At 45.3% G+C, this 17,498-nt stretch overlaps 1 protein-coding gene across 1 annotated transcript in view; it reads right to left on the bottom strand.

Moving 5' to 3' along the window:
* ASTN1 (astrotactin 1) overlaps window positions 1-17,498 on the bottom strand; it is a 358,930-nt gene that overhangs the window by 169,132 nt on the left and 172,300 nt on the right. The window contains exon 8 of the mRNA XM_005905522.3: window positions 9,945-10,029. Within this exon, the coding sequence (XP_005905584.2) occupies window positions 9,945-10,029 (85 nt within the window). The remainder of the gene's footprint in view (window positions 1-9,944; window positions 10,030-17,498) is intronic.

Genomic DNA, 17,498 nt, shown 5'->3' with positions numbered 1-17,498 from the left:
AATAATGAAAGTGAACAACATGCATTCAAAACTGGGGAGAGGGCAGTGGGAAATAAAACTTCTGATTCATAGAAAAAGAAACGGGGAAGAAAGATGCCAAAATGCTAACAGTGGTTTTCTCTGAGCATGGGATAACGAGTGGATTTTTTTCTATTTATTTTAAAGGAAGAAAAAGATAAATAGCCAAGATCTCCAAAGCCCGGGAAAATGACAGCCCTCTCAAACCCAGTATTCTTAGACCAAAACCCAAAGAAGCCAGAGGTCCGGGGAGCATTCCTAGTAGAAAACATCCATGCATTCAGTAGAATATATAAATTCAGGACACTATCTGGAAAGCCTGGGCCAGACATAAAACATTCATTTCTATAAAATTGAAACAATTTATCTTCCATTCTTGAGCAGATGGGAGGGTAAATTGAGGTTGATTTTTTTTTCACCCTGGTGGTCATGTCGGAGGAAATATGAGTGTTCCCGCCTCCAGCGCTGTTTAAAATAAGTCTCTTGGTGCTGTGACTGGACTAGTCAGAAAGAGCACTGTGGAGGTTTCACCCTCCTCCACGGGGTAGGCAGTACTGTAGGGGGGCTGCAGATGCTTGTCACGTGGGGGAGGGTGAGATGAAGCTGAGCCCCCTTGGTGCCTTGCAAAGGATGTAGAGAAGCAGGAGGGAACCACAGAATGCCCACCTCTCTTCTACAGCTGATGACTGACTTTCAGAATGTCACGTGCTTATCACACTGAGACCTCTTTGAAACCAGTATTTACTCAACTGATTTATCTCAAGTACCCACCTGTCACTATAATGCTTGGCTACTGGCTATGTGATCTTGAACAAGTTTCTTCAACTCTCTGGCCCTCTATTTCCCAATCAGTAAAATGCAAGAATCCTTTAAGATGCACTAAGCCACTAGTCTACAAGCCCATTATTTTCATCAGTGGGGATGGTGTGCAGTTAAGAGGATGTCTTCCTGGGGCATGGGGGATGTGGAGACTCCACACCTTACTCAGGAAGGGCTCTAAAGTCTAGCTGGACTGCAGAAGCATATGGGGGAGCTTTTCATATGTACAGAGTCTGGGCCCTCGCTCAGACCCATGAAACTAAAATCTCATGGGGCAGCAATTGAAAGTCAGTATTTTAAATAAGCTCCCCAGATGATTCTTAAGTATCTGCTCTATGAACTGGCATCAGAGAGTCAATTATTAGGGCGTATTTTGCTCTTGTATCATCCCGAGTAACTAAAAAGGTTCAGGTTGCCTCTAAGAGGGGAGCAAAGGGCATCACCCAAGACAATCACCACCAAGGCAGTACAAGCTCCTCAAGTGCCTTTGTGCACAGTAGAAAAAGGCGGGCATCAGGGCAGATGTCCCCTCCCCGCTCCCCCCCCCACACCCTCCCAGCGTCTCAGGGTTTGCTTTGCTTGGGCCCACAGGCACGAGGTTTCAGCCCTTAGCTGCTCTTTCTGCCAGCTGTCTACCTGCAACACACAAAGCATATGGCTGTACTCAGCTGACTGACCACACATTCGCCATGAAAATGGGTCAAATTAAACATGCTGCCACTTGAGAAAATCCCTAAGAATGAGATGCAGGGTTCCCTGAGCCAACAGGGGGGACTTGATCCCCTGAAGCCCATCTGAGGTCATCTTGGTAGGTGGAGATCCACTTTACATTCAGTTCCTGCCTGCGTAACCATCGGGAGTCAGTTCTCCTTCTAAGGGGCAACATTTCAGCTGGAATCAGGCTACATCAAAGCTTCTCGTAAGAGAAGGAACTAGGAACATTAGGTTTCATTCGAAGAGCTAAGATGACCTGTTTGTTGTTGAAATAGGTGGGGGAAAGGACAGTCACATTTCTACTGAGTCCTGGAGGAAGAGGAGGCGATGCAAGAAAAAAAAAAATGGAGGGGGAAAGAAAAGGAGAATGAGAATAAAAGGCCAAATAAAAACACTAGAAACCCTCACTAGGAAGAAGGGAATAAGTGAGGGTAATTAGAAGGAGTCACACACACACACACAGAAAAAAGGAGAATAAAAAGAGAGCTAATGGGAGGGTAATCACATTTGTGCCTGGCATGGCAGTGACAGGAGCTGGGCACAGACAATGAAGCCAGGGCTGGAGGGAAGGGAGGAGGGTGCCCACAGATAAAAGAGCAGCGGCAGGCTGGCCTGCAAATCTTGTCTGGTGTTGGGGGTGGCTGGAGGAAGGTGAATAGGGCATCGCTGACACAGACAGGCAGCGGGGTGGGGACGCAAAAGCCAGATGATGAGCTAGAAATGGACAAAAGAAAGTCAGGAAATGTCATGTGTCACACAGGGCTGTCTGACTCCATCTGAGTCACTTCTGACGAGACCTCGGGCAGGTCAGAGAAGGCCAAACACTGCCCACGACCTGGGCTGGGAATCAGAGCTACCCCCCAGCATTCTAGTCGCTGCCCTACAATGGTTCTGTTTGCTCTTTGATGGTCAGAAAGCTGAGAGAATATTCCTGCTCAGTTTTAGGGGGTCTGGAGGGGAGAACGGATTTTGGATCCTTTTGAATAATCTGAGTAGGTAGTCTCTGCTAACACCTAGAACCCAGAGGGAAAGGCAGCCTCCCCACTGGGCTGTGGTCATTTTCCTGTGAGTGGTCTCTAGGGAAATGTTTAGGATGGCATCATTCAGACAGACCTAAATAAAATTACCTTCTGTCAAGGACATTTCTGAAAAAGACAGAGGGGCTGAGACCAACCATGACAAACACCGTCCTCCTTCTTGGCTTGAAAAGGAAACCGGATGCTTTGGTGTGGGACATTTGTTTCTTGTACAGATTTAGAATCCCCAAGCAGTCACTCCTGGGAGGGTGAGGAGCAGTGGGGAGTTGTAGAAATAGAAAGAGCAGTACGCACCTGAGACAATGAAGAGGCCTTAAGATGCTTGGGCTGTGTGAGGGTATGTGTGTGCATACACACACACACACAAGGCACGGATCTGAGGGGAGACCGTGGTACGTTAGTTGCCTCCTGAGCAGGCAGTGAGAGGAGTGCTCTGATGAGCAGGTCTAGTTCTAACAATGGCTTTTAACACCTTGAGAAACACCTGTTCATTTCCCACAGCTGGTCTCTTCCCATCTCATAAATCATCGCTCCATCGCCATCCTTCAGCACTGAAATCTAGTACTATGTTCTCCAGTGGGGACTCTCCTTGGTGTCACCCTCTATATCTGAGATGCCAGAATAAGAAACCAGACTGCTCTTTACTGGGAACACCGTCACATGCATGAATGTAATCTAATGGTGGTGTTCTGAAAAACATATCAAGAGGCTGTTGGGTGCACTCTTTATCAAAAGACATCATTAGAGCCTTTCTTAATAACCTCCAAAGTGGCTAAATACATTTGTTTTTTCTCCTCTCATATTTTCATGTAAATCAATCTCTCTTGCCTCCCTCACCCTCATCTATTGGTTCCTTTCTTGTCTTTATTGACATTATTGGTTTCAAGAATCCACCTGCAATGCAGGAGACTCTGGTTCGATTCTGGGTCAGAAAGATCTGCTGGAGACGGGATAGGCTACCCACTCCAGTATTCTTGGGCTTCCCTTGTTGCTCGGCTGGTAAAGAATCTGCCTGCAATGTGGGAGACCTGGGTTCAATCCCTGGGTTAGGAAGATACCCTGGAGAAGGGAAAGGCTACCCACTCCAGTTATGGCCTGGAGAATTCCATGGACTGTATAATCCAGCGGGTCGCAAGAGTTGGACACGACTGAGTGACTTTCACTTTCACTTTTCTTGTCTGTGAAAATTTTCAATTTGTCCCTGTTGTCCTAGCAGACAAATACCATATAGAGACCACAAAGGCCTCTGGCTGTGTCTATGCGGCCACAGGGGTCAGAAGGCTGAGCACTTGTGAATCCACACAGGTTAGACAGAGATGTGGCGAAGCCCTGGGTCAGGGTAGGACCCTTCCATGCTGGGACTTCTGCTGGGACTTCTGCTGGGCACCAGGTTACCAGGGGTGCTGGGTCAGTCAGGCAGTGATTGATTTTGTTGCCAGCCTCAGAGACCAAGGATGTAACCTCAAACATCCCATGTTCTTTTAATAACTCATTAGAAGTCTGTCATCCATGACTTTGTTTGAATCTTTTTGAAGCTATTTTTACTTTTAGTGAATCGGAGCCTCTTGTGTAATGAGTTCATTGATTTTACAACCTGCCACCCTGCCTGGATCCTGTCACTTGGGTGAACCACAGTGACTGACGTTATTACCAAGATTCACACATGAATGTCTCAACCTGCCTCACTTCTCCTTGGGCATTTTTGGCAAAACCAGAGTCACCAAGATGGTTGCAATGTCCTCAATTTACATATCATGTACATATATGGTCCCCAGTTCTCTGAAACTCTTTGCTGTGTGGTCTTGAAAACTTTTATCTACAGGATAATTTTAAGACTATTTTACTTGCACAATCCAGATAAGTAAAACTAGACAGTCTTGAGAGGTTTCTTGTGTGTTTGTTCTGCTTTATTTTTAAGATGTCTTATTTTGAAGGGTCCAGAAAAATAACACGCAGTGAGAGAACAATCCACCACATATACAGGCACCTCCTGCTCATCATTCAAGGGGTGTACACATGGAGCTTTAAGGTTCAAAGCCTTAGTAAGCAAGAGCTCTTCAGATCTAGTCTAATTTTTAGGCTGTGCCAGGACTAAGTTGCGGCACATAGGATCTTTAGTTGTGGCACGCGGGATCTAGTTCCCTGACTAGGGATCGAACCCAGGCCCCTGCATTGGGAGCACATAGTCCTAAGTTACTGGACCACCAGGGAAGTCCCCAAGATTTAGTGGTTATCCACCTTACCTGCCTCTTCTCCTGTCTCTGTGGACTGCACCTGTAAGCTACACTGAGCTACTTGTTTGTCATTCCTGGAAAAATCATGCTTCTTGAGTCTCCATGCCTTGGCATATGCTGTTCTTTCTGTTTAAAATTACCTTTGGTACCTATTAAACAGAACAGTTTAAGATCTAACTTCTCCATGAAACCATATTCCAGATTCTGGGATGTCCCATAAAGAACTCCTTAAATGGTAGTCCTATTAAACTTTGCTCAGACCGTTATGATTACTCACCTACAGCCAGACATCCTGGAATGTGAAGTCAAGTGGGCCTTAGAAAGCATCACTCTGAACAAAGCTAGTTGAGATGATGGAATTCCACTTGAGCTATTTCAAATCCTAAAAGATGATGTTGTGAAAGTGCTGCACACAATATGCCAGCAAATTTGGAAAACTCAGCAGTGGCCACAGGACTGGAAAAGGTTGGTTTTCATTCCAATTCCAAAGAAAGGCAATGCCAAAGAACGTTCGAACTACAGCACAATTGCACTCATCTCACATGCTAGTAAAGTAATGCTCAAAATTCTCCAAGCCAGGCTTCAACAGTACGTGAACCATGAACTTCCCGATGTTCAAGCTGGTTTTAGAGAAGGCAGAGGAACCAGAGATCAAATTGCCAAATCCGCTGGATCATTGAAAAAGCAAGAGAGTTCCAGAAAGACATCTATTTCTGCTTTATTGAATATGCCACAGCCTTTGAATGTGTGGATCACAATAAACTGTGGAAAATTCTTCAAGAGATGGAAATACCAGACCACCTGACCTGCCTCTTGAGAAATCTGTATGCAGGTCAGGAAGCAACAGTTAGAACTGGACATGGAACAATAGACTAGTTTCAAATCGGGAAAGGAGTACATCAAGGCTGTATATTGTCACCTTGCTTATTTAACTTATATGCAGAGTACATCATGAGAAACATTGGGCTGGAAGAAGCACAAGCTAGAATCAAGATTTCCAGGAGAAATATCAATAACCTCAGATATGCAGATGACACCACCCTTATGGCAGTAAGTGAAGAAGAACTAAAGAGCTCTTGATGAAAGTGAAAGAGGAGAGTGAAAAAGTTGGCTTAAAACTCAACATTCAGAAAACTAAGATCATAGCATCTGGTCCCATCACTTCATGGGAAATAGATGGGGAAACAGTGGAAACAGTGACAGACTTTATTTTCTTGGGCTACCAAATCACTGCAGATGGTGACTGCTGCCATGAAATTGAAAGACTCTTGCTCCTTGGAAGAAAAGTCATGACCAATTTAGATAGCATATTGAAAAGCAGAGACATTACTTTGCCAACAAAGGTCCATCTAGTCAAGCTTATGGTGTTTCCAGTGGCGTGTATGGATGTAAGAATTGGACTATAAAGAAAGCTGTGTGCCGAGAATTGATGCTTTTGAACTGTGGTGTTGGAGAAGACTCTTGAGAGACCCTTGGATAGTAAGGAGATCCAACCAGTCCATCCTAAACCAAATCAGTCCTGAATATTCATTGGAAGGACTGATGTTGAAGCTGAAACTCCAATACTTTGGCCACCTGATGTGAAGAGCTGACTCACTTGAAAAGACCCTGATGCTGGGAAAGATTGAAGACTGGAGGAGAAGGGGACGACAGGATGAGATGGTTGGATAGCATCACTGACTCAATGGACATGAGTCTGAGTGAACTCCAGGAGTTGGTGATGGACAGGGAGCCCTGGCGTGCTGCAGTCCATGGGGTCACAAAAAGTCAGACACGACTGAGCGACTGAACTGAACTGAACTGAAACCTTTAACTGGTTTTAGAATTCACTGCAATTTCCTTGTTATGTGCCCACCTATCTATCTAGACTATTAGTTCTTCCAGAGCAGAGACAACATCTTCTTCTTATAATTAGCAACCTAGCCTATCCTGGGCCACAATGGGTAATACAGTGAATATTTGCTGAAAACATGAATGAGTGAGAGAGTAAACGACGGAATGGCATGGTGAGAAAGTGTGTGTTAATCGCTTCAGCTGTGTCTGACTCTTTTTGACCCCATGGATTATAGCCCGCCAGTTTCCCTTGTCCATGCTCCAGGCAAGAATATTGGAGTGGGTTGCCATTTCCTTCTCTAGAGGATCTCCCTAAACAAGAGATCAAACCCAGGTCTCCTACACTGCAGGCAGATTATTTACTGTCTGAGCCACCAGGGAATCCTGGAGCAGTGAGGGGATTTCTATAAACAAATCCGCTCACTCAGACACACACATCACTCACACATACATCACATACCACACTCACATGAACACATATAGATCCAGGTAAACTGAAGCACAATGCAGTGGCCGGATAAAGTTGCAGGTAAATCCTCTGTCTCACAGAATCATCCACTGGATATTTTTTTTTGTATTAACGTCCTTGATCAATGTTCTTCTTTGTCTGAAAGTCATGACTGCTTCATTGCTACTTTTCCTTTGGTACATTAACCTAGATTTTTCACAAGGGAATTCATCTTAGCTTTCAGTGGCCTAGGATTTGGTTGTTTGACTTCAAAAGAATGTTCAGGTATTTTAACGTATGCGATATAGGAATACTAAGTGAAAAATGTAAATTCCCATACATGCAGCTCACCTCCACCTCCTGGAACATTAAATAAATTATTCAGGAAAATCAGGCCTACCATTGATTTTTCCATAATACCCCAATACATGTCATTAGTTAGCAATCCGTCAGGTAATTTTCAATTCAAGTGACAGTTTTCACGTTAAAATCAATTTCGATTAATTTTGTAAGAATAATTTAAAGAAACATGGCATCAGACCCCTGATTTAGATCAAGATGTATGGCGTCTTCTGCTTTTCATTTATCTTGTCATTTTAGGAGGAAAACGCAGTCCTTTGTCTGGCACTTCTTTATATACATATAAACTCATGCTGCTTATCACTCCTGGCTCCATTATTCTCCAGATAGTCACTTTTCCCCCACCTCCTAACAGTTGCTCCATTATTTTATTAGTGTCCAAAATGAGACCTCGTAGACAGTGATGATCAGAGAATAATGGAAATTAGAGATGGAAATGACAGATTAGGTCTACTTGTCTGTTTCCTGGGGCTAATGTTCCTGTCAGTCTGTAACTTGGGGCTTTAGCCTGTCTTATTTTAAATGACACCATCGTGGGGCCTCCACCATTTCCCTGGAGGCTCTTGTCTACATCCTAAGACTGTCTCTACACACAGCCAGAGGGAATGACGAAGCCTTGTGCAATTACCCAGTGAAGTCAGGCCCATCCTCACATGATCTGTCTACAAGACAAGGGGCACGGAGGCTTGAGTGATTAGCCCCCAAATCCAATCACTGCAGAGAGCCAGCCCTGATCATTCAGGGCACAAAGTGAAATGATTTTTTGTCATTGTTTACTTCAGCAGCAGGTATGCTGGCTAAGAGATCTCTTTGTCAGTTATTCATCAGCTTTCCCAATATTTTACTCAGTAAGAATCATAGTCAACTGAGATTCTCAGCCATAAGCTAAAATCCTGGTGCCCCAGCAACCATGCAAGCATGTCAGGGGTCAGAGAGGAAGAGGACTGAGCTGCCTTTACACGTGCACTATTCACACTCTGCTTGGCATCTATGAGCCAAGCTCTCCCCACCAGTCTTTCAACAGCAGGCCACCTCATATGCATTTACCCTTCTCCAAACTCCTTCCTCTACATTTTGCAGCCTGACTCCCTGATACAATCACCAATTCAGTAGAAACGGAGTCGTCCTTCATTTTCACTAACAGAGAAATTTCATGGCATTCTGACTTCCCCCAAGTTTTCTGACCTGTGACTCAGATTTCCTTTCCTTAACTTCATTCTCTCTCGTCCTTATCACTCAACTTCAACCCGTTCCAGCACATTTGCCCTCATCGAACGTCTACGGGCATCTATCATGCCTTGACTTAGTCATCAGCTGGCCAAGTTCTCTGAGTGGAGTTCTTCTATCCCTTCATCATAAATCACTCCCTCGGGCTCTTCAATCATTTTTATTGCTCTTCTCCAAACTCTCACCCATTTGTCTCCATATTTATTGCTTTGAGAGTCCAGAACTACATTCAATATTCTAGGTTTGGGCTCATCAGAAACATACAGAGGAGGCTAAGCACCGACCTCAGGGCTAAGAGTCCTCAGTGGTGCTATGGGAAGGGATGGTGGTTTCTTTTCTCCGCCTTGTCAGACTGCAAATACATTTCAACTCTGCAGTCCAAGCAATCACTCCAAGAGGGCTTTTGCCCTGATTTCCAGTTTCCCCTGCCCCACTGACTGCTATTATTAGCATTATTGACCCTTGTCTCCCCACACTCTCCTACTGAACACAGTCAAGGCAGAAAATGGGTTCTCAGCACCCTGAATAAAGTATAAAAAGATAAAAAAAGCAACAGAAGATAGACAGTGGTGATAGTGGCCCAATACTATGTGCACTTAATGCCATTGAATTGTACACTTAAGAATGGGGAAAATAATCATTTCTATGTTATGTATATTTTATCACCATGAAAAATTTAAAAAAGTAAAATAGATTTAAAAACAAAGCAATGGACATGGTAACTATTAATATTTTACCCCAGTTGTCTATGCTCGGGGGAAAGCAAAGGTCTCACAGAGAGATGGCAATTGGGGATCAGACAAAACTCCTTTATCTCAATCCTGCATTCCCCGAGTCTTTGCATCTCACCCTCTCTGACAGTGCTGGTGAAAACAAGCTTCTACTCATGTCAGTCTCACAAAGCTCGTGGAGCTCTGGGGGAGCTGTGCTAGAGTCTGTGTGTCTTCACGTGTCTCCAACAAAATCATCAGCTAAGTCCTGTCTGTGGAATCCTCATGGTTGACAGCGGTAAGAAAAGGAAGCCTGATTCCCAGATCCCAGCTGAAGGCTCTGAACTCATAAGCGGAGAGAAAGAAGAGAAGGACGTCACTGGGATGGTGTAAATATGGATGCACAGTGACAGGTCACCCGTTTGATGTTCAGAATAGAACCACCCTTTAGCTCTGTCCCTCTAGAGGCAATTGCTCTGCATCCTGTCTGCCTGAGGGCGTGGTAATATCCAGGAACTGGCTAATTCGCCATCCCCTCACTTACCCCTGGTTGGTTCCCCATTCATTCCGAATGCAAAGATGCTTGTGTACTGGATCCTTCATGTAACCTTCGTAGCAGAGGCATTCCCCTTAGAAGCAGGGTGAGGAAGAAGGAAAAGAAACACAAAGAAATTGATTGACATGTCTGTGTTGGAGAAAATGTAATGATCAGATCAAACTCTAACAGTGGCAGGGATGAGGCCATAAATCCCATTATGCCATACATTCCCATCTCCACTGCCCATGTAAGGGAACACAGCACCAATCGTCCGTTTTCACTACATGATGACTTTCACTAGTGGAGGAAACTAACATTTACACAGCACCTGTTACATGGGCTCCGCAGACACAAAATCCAAGAAGGACTGAGCAAGGGACTTTTTCATCTTTATTTTCTCAGTGGCCAAATACTGCAAGGTACGTATTAGATGATCAGTACATGTTTAAAGACCACATAAGTGAGTTATTTTATCAAATATTTCTAAGAAACTTGAAAAGTATGTATTATTAGCGATGTTATGCTGATAATGGAAACTGAGGCTCAGAAAAATTAAGGGATTTGGAGAAAGCTTTTAAATGGCAGAGTTAGCATTTGAAGCTATGTCAGTCTGACTACAGACCTTTTTCCCCAACCAGGCTGTGTAGCTAGCCCAAGTACAACAGCTGTATTTAGAGGAGGCCACTTATAGCTATTATGATTTTATAAGAACTCTAGGTTTTTAAATGAAAATAGCTATAATTTTTTTTTTAATTTCTGGCTACACCCCGAGGCATGTGAGACCCTAGTTCCCCAACCAGGGATCTAGCTCTTATCCCCTGCATTGGAAGGCGGCATCTTAACCACTGGACATCCAGGGAAGTCCAAAGCTAATCATCTTTGTGCTGATAAACAGAAGGATCACCTATGTTTGTTTATGGTATCACTATGTTTCATTACCATTCGTTACTCCGATAGGGTACCAAGAGGTCCACAGCCTCTCTGGCTGCTAACTGCTGCTGCTAACTCGCTTCAGTCGTGTCTGACTCTGCAACTCCATAGATGGCAGCCCACCAGTCTGCCCCGTCCCTGGGATTCTCCAGGCTAGAACACTGGAGTGGGCTGCCATTTCCTTCTCCAGTGCATAAAAGTGAAAAGTGAAAATGAATTTGCTCAGTCATGTCCGACTCCTAGCGACCCCATGGACTGGAGCCCACTAGGCTCCTCCGTCCATGGGATTCTCCAGGCAAGAGTACTGGAGTGGGGTGCCATCGCCTTCTCTGGAATTGTATGCAAAACTGAAGTGTGTTTATGTGCATCTTTCCTGAGCAGCCTTCCATAACATTCATCAGATTTACCAGCCAATCCAAGACCCCCCAAAAGATCAAGGATCATTGCTCTACTTAGAATGACTTTGAAGAAAATTGTAACTGTTTCCTCCTGTTAACAATTCCTCGGGTGATGCTATGCATCCCTAAACTGCTGAGACCAGTTTCACTACAGCACCAGTACTGACTCTGTCACAGACTGCTTCTTTAACTTGTAGACAGTGAAAGAACAGGGTGTGACTCCCTAAAACATGGAAATTGCTATACAGGCACCAGGCCCTACAGAGACAAGGGGTAAGGTTTCTTTATCTCCTTGGGAAGAGATGCTCTAAAAGGACAGAGATGGAATAAAAGCTTTGAGAGCTATTTCCTCTTTTCAAAGATAAAAAACAATAAAAATGAAGTGAAGGGGCCTTACAGTTATGAGGGCAGGGATTGTGTAGGCTCTGAGCAAGAAGTTTTTGTTAAACTCTAAGCACAGACATTCTTGCCAAAATTGCCCTATAAGCTACTGCCCATCAGAGTCTCACAACCAGATAATACTCATCGTCCTCTCCCGCACCGACTCAGTCAAGGTGCTCAGGAGTGGAGTGAAAATGAATAACTTCCTTTGTGAGGGATACAAAGGGAGCGTTAGAGCAGTGCTTTGTCTTCTGGATGACAAATTTAGGCTTCCACGTGGGCCAGATTCACAACGGGCTCCAATTTACTGGCTTCAGAGGTGCTGAGCTGAATCTAGGCATGGTCACGAAGCTGGGAGTCAAACATAAGAAAGCACAGCTGATGATAAGGCTTCTGGTGAAGGCTGTTTCGCTGATAGAAGGAAAGAAAATGGACGAGGACCAGAGGAGGGCAAGAAGGGAAATACCAGGAGCTGGGCTTCATACCATATCAATTCCAAAGAAAGCATGGACTCTAGACTGAAAGTTACACAAGGGGAGGAATAAGCTGGTTTTTCCTCTTTTTGAATAGACCTTGTATAAATACTGTGTAATGGACAATAATAAATTAAAGTGTGTCCTAAATTTATAGATACCACCACCTCTCCCCAAGATGCCAATATCAAGCCAATTAATGGGTCAAGTGTCCAGATATGATTCTCCCTTAAGCAGATCATCTTTTAATTTCCTTGTGGACATTTAGGCATGGATATGATATTACAAAACAGGAAGTAATCTCAAGAGGTTGTCAAACCCATCACTCTGACTCTTAGAAAGTTCTTGGCTGGATGCCTTGCTTAGAATTAAAGACTGACAAAAAAGTGAATCCTTCCTCCACACTTGAGATCTAATTACCACAAAATGTGTAGAAATAAATGCAGTAACAACCCAGAGTTCAAGCAGAGCTTGATTTTCCTAATGATGGCAATACCTACCATTTGTAGAGCACATTTACCTTCCTCAAATTGCCTTCATAGTCATTATCCCCTTATGAGGTTTCCATCATTCATTACTATGTGGGGACACTACTGACAACAAAAGCTTTTCTCCATACAATGGTAAATGCAGCCCCAAGTCAGAGCAACAGAGAGATGTTTCAAACATATCAGGTTAGGGTTTGAGGATTTCCAAAATTTGCCTCTTAAATCATCCTCATTTCTGGGACTCACCAAACTTTTCTCTTCTGTATTCCTCTTCAAAACCAGTTTGGCCATCTACATTGAAAGGAGTTCAGACTTGATGAGGAAAGTTGCTATGGCAACCAACGGCTAAATCTTGACTTTAAGAGGGGTTTCGTGCAAGCACAGGCTCTGACTGTTAGCTGTGAATTTTAAAGACCCCACAAGGGTGTTGGATGCCCTCCTAAGCTCGAAGTGTTACAGTCTCTGCATCTGCTGTGACAGATGGCAGGGAACACATGATGTGCCGACTCTGTGGTGGTGTTCATAGGAATCCAATGCAGAGACGTGTCTCGGCCACAGAGAAGTGCCCAACTGCGATGAAGCGTGCCCTGCAGGAGGCACTCAAAGGCAGCCACATTGCCAGAGAGCACAACCCCACCCAAGAGATGATCCATGTAGGGCCTGGAGATGCTTACACTTGATCTGCGCTTGACACCCTGAAGGCAGACACCTCGAGGTACCTTCCGTGATGTGCAGTGCCTTCGGTCATTTCCCACTCATTCCACAGACAGATGGAGGCACAAACCTCTTTGAAGGGTTAAAGGAAGACCTTGAAGCCAGAGCTCCTCAGACATGACTGGGCTGAACACAAGTTCTTCATGAAGTAAATACAGAAATCAATGCCAAAAAGCCCTGATCATCTCCAACCTTCAGGTAGCTGCTGACTTTTATTTAAATGAATTGGGTATGCTTCATCCAAAAAGAGAAATCTTTGCAAGACATCTGGGAGGGAATAACATCTAATTGCCTGGTCTCCTCTTCTGGGCAGACATCAGGCTCAGAATCAAATAGCCACAGGTGACTCTGGGAGGACAGACAGAGGGAAATAAGCCAAAAGTACACCCTGAAGCAAGGTGCTTTAACTGAGCCACAAAAGGAGTTTGGGGTGAGTGGGCAATCCAGTGGGCAGGAACAAAATGGGAGCTGTGGTACCCCGCCAAACTGGGTTCTGAAAACTAGGGAAGACTAGAGAAAAAGAGAGAGAAAGGTCTTTTTTCAGAGCAAGGAAAAGGGAGGAGGGCTAGAGTGAGTCTGGGAACTAGTCAATGCCCCTCACCAGATTTTACACACTTCTTCCAGGATGGGACTGGCCTACACAAAGATCTGGGACAGAAAGAATTTCAGTGACTATCTTGGATGGGGATTAAAACTTGATTTAGCTTGGAAGCCAATCCTCCTTGCAGACTCATAAAAGCTACATATCCTGAAAAGGGCAATGAAGGTCTGTGGCCAGAAATGATGGGGGCTGTGAAATCCAGCAGGTGTGTGAAGCCTCCACAGCTGCCCATATGGCAGAACAAAGGCCAGGAAGGGAGCAGAGAGAGAGAGAAGTTGCTGAAGCTAGTTAGTCTGTATTGCCATCAGAAAACCAATCAACCAAAATATAGCTGCCACAAAAACCCTTAGAAAGTACAGAAAAAGTCAACGCCTGGCTGGATCCAGGCAGGATACAATTTCAGTAGTGTGCTGTTAGCCCCACGTGACCAGAGACACACCCAGGGTCACCAACCTGGCAGGATCTGGGAGGGAAAGTCAGTATGTGGTTGCCAGAGGGCTCCCAGGCTAGTAAATTTAGGTACATAATGTCCTGCCCAAATAGCACAGTGGGAGAACGGCAAGGGGAGGCTGGAATATGGATCTCAAGTTCCTTCTAGCTCTAGGCCTTCTGCAGATTCCTGACCCATCTCTCGGTCTGTGTAGCCACCCTCCATAAACCATGCCAGGGCGACATACAGAGGGCATAACAATGTTTATTTTTCCTCTGTCCTTTTTCTCCTTCCCCGGTGTGTTATTTTTCTATAGTCACCATAAAAAAATTACCGCAAACTTAGTGGTTTAAAACAAGAGAAATTTACTACCTTGCAGTTCTGCAGGTCAGAAATCTGATGTGAGTCTCACTGGGCTAAAAACAAGGTGTCCATGGAGCTGTGTTCCTTTCTAGAGGCTTCAGGGGAGAATCATCTTCCTTGCCTTTTCCACCTTCTAGAGGATGCCTCGGAGAAGGTGATGGCACCCCACTCCAGTATTCTTGCCTGGAAAGTCCCATGGACGGAGGAGCCTGGTAGGCTGCAGTCCATGGGATCGCTAAGAGTCGAACACGACTGAGCGACTTCACTTTCACTTTTCACTTTCATGCATTGGAGAAGGAAATGGCACCCCACTCCAGTGTTCTTGCCTGGAGAACCCAGGGATGGCGGAGCCTGGTGGGCTGCCATCTTTGGGGTCGCACAGAGTCGGACACGACTGAAGCGACTTAGCAGCAGCAGCAGAGGATGCCTGCATTCACTGGCTCCTCAGCCTTCAAATCCAGCAGTGGTTGGTGGAGTGCTTTTCATGTGGCATCACTCTGGCCTCTTCTCCCTTCCTCTTCCACTCTTAAGCACTCTTGTGATTTCATTGGGCCTACTTGATTAATTCAGGATACTCCCCTTATTTTAAGATTAGATGTCCAGTAACCTTAATTTCACCTGCAACTTGAATTCATTTTTGCCAGGTAACATAACATTTTAACAGGTTCTTCAGATTAGGAAGTGAACATATTTAGGAGCCCATTACAACACCTGACTTCACTGGTGGCTCAGACGGTAAAGCATCTGTCTACAATGTGGGAGACCTGAGTTCCATCCCTGGGTCAGGAAGATCCCCTGGAGAAGGAAATGGCAACCCACTCCAGTACTATTGCCTGGAAAATCCCATGGATGGAGGAGCCTGCTAGGCTACAGTCCATGGGATCGCAAAGAGCCAGACACGATGAGCAACTTCACTTCACTTCACAACACCTGAACCCTGAAGAATTGATGCTTTCAAATTGTGATGCTGGAGAAGACTCTTTCTTGAGAGTCCTATGGACAACAGGGAGATCAAACCAGTCAATCCTGAGGGAAATCAACCCTGAATATTCATTGGAAAGACTGATGTTGAAGCTGAGGCTCCAATACTTTGTCCACCTGATGCAAAGAGCTGACTCATTGGAAAAGACCCTGATGCTGGGAAAGACTGAGGGTAGGCGGAGAAGGGGTCAACAGAGGATGAGATGGCTGGATGGCATCACTGACTCAATGGACATGAGTTTGAGCAAACTCCAGGAGATAGTGAAGGACAGGGAGGCCTGGCGTGCTGCAGTCCATGGGGTCACAAAGAGTTGGACACGACTGAGCGACTAAACAATCTACAACACCTACCCCACCTGGTACTCCAAATTTCTGTGCGGGTGATGAGTAAACACACACTTAAGTTTGGAACACGTTGGAAGGGTGCCTAAGGAGAGCTTCAGGCTCTGGGGGACGGGGTGCTCCTTTGAGGTGACTGAGCACCAGTGCTTGCGTGTGTGTTTGTGTGTGTGAAAAAGTATACATGTGCACTTGCACAGTTCTACCCATCCACATGGGCAGAGCCCTCAGCATGGCTGGGAAAGCACATGTCCCAACACCATGGCATTTCCAAGTGAGTTAGCTGGAGGACTGCAAAAATAACGTGGGCTTGACTTGCAGCCAATTCCCACACTGAGCTCCTTGGAGAAAGGCTCTAGGATAGAGTGTGGGAGGCGATAAAGTTTCTTGCTGATGATTGTGTGGGATGACCACATCATCCCCTGCTCAGACAGAAGCAGGGCGGGAAGGGGGAGGGTTTCCAACCCCAGCATTGATGGAAATGGAAGTCTCTGCAGCCATCATTTCCCAGCGGCTACCCTGAATGAAGATATCGCACCTTAGTTCTGTTGGGGGTTCTTGTTTTAACTTCCACCCCTGGCTTTCCAGTTGGAATTTCATTAATTGCCACAAATACTGGGAAGCCACTGGCAGGGGAGGGGCTTCCCAAAGGCATCTGCAGTGAGGATTAGCAATGAGACATCAGGAGGGGCTGAAGAGGTGATGGGAGCTTCGCTGTGGACAAGTAGCTTCTTCAGCTTCCAGCTTGGGAAACAGGGATGTCCAGCAGTGGTGACTGGTGAATAGTGTTACAGTGACAGGTATGTTGGCCTTGACCTTTACAACCCCACTTCTGCTCCGATTTCATGGTGGATAGAACACCAACTCTGCCTGTGGTAGCCATGGGACTTCAGGCAAGGCATGTACTTCTTAGGGAATTTGAGCACTGACCTAAAGTAAGGAGGGGTTTATCTCTAAGACCGACCAAGCTTAAAACATCAATCCCTCTTTCCACGTGTTATTCAAAAAAGCTTCCTGTTCTTTAAAACCTCAGGTGAAGCTTCCAAGACCCTCTGGATGTCATGCTTCTCTCAGAAGTGACTTTAACAAGTGAGATTGGCCAGGGTCTCCCCATGCAGGTCAGAGGGGGCCAGAGACTACTCAGTTGCCTGGAGAGGCCCCACCACTGAGATAAGCCTGCTTTTCTCTCCTGAGCACGCTGGCTTTTGGGCATGGTGCACAGCCCATCTGTCTGGTTTGGTGTTTGCCTGACAGCGTGGGAGGAGCAGCAAGTAAGCACAGTCTTAGACATCAGATGTTTAAAATGCTGTGCTTTCTCCTCCATATGGGGGCCTAGAATCTCTGCGATGGGCCCACGTAACAACAACTTTTAGACCTAACAAGGTGAACTTTTGATGCTGCGGTTACCTGTTATTCCCCCAGAGAGCTGAAACGATGGATTATAACAGAAGTAAGAGCCAAG

This window comes from Bos mutus, chromosome 16, assembly GCF_027580195.1.
Source record: "Bos mutus isolate GX-2022 chromosome 16, NWIPB_WYAK_1.1, whole genome shotgun sequence".
Taxonomy (NCBI): domain Eukaryota; kingdom Metazoa; phylum Chordata; class Mammalia; order Artiodactyla; family Bovidae; genus Bos; species Bos mutus.
This window is presented reverse-complemented; position numbering and strand designations above follow the sequence as displayed.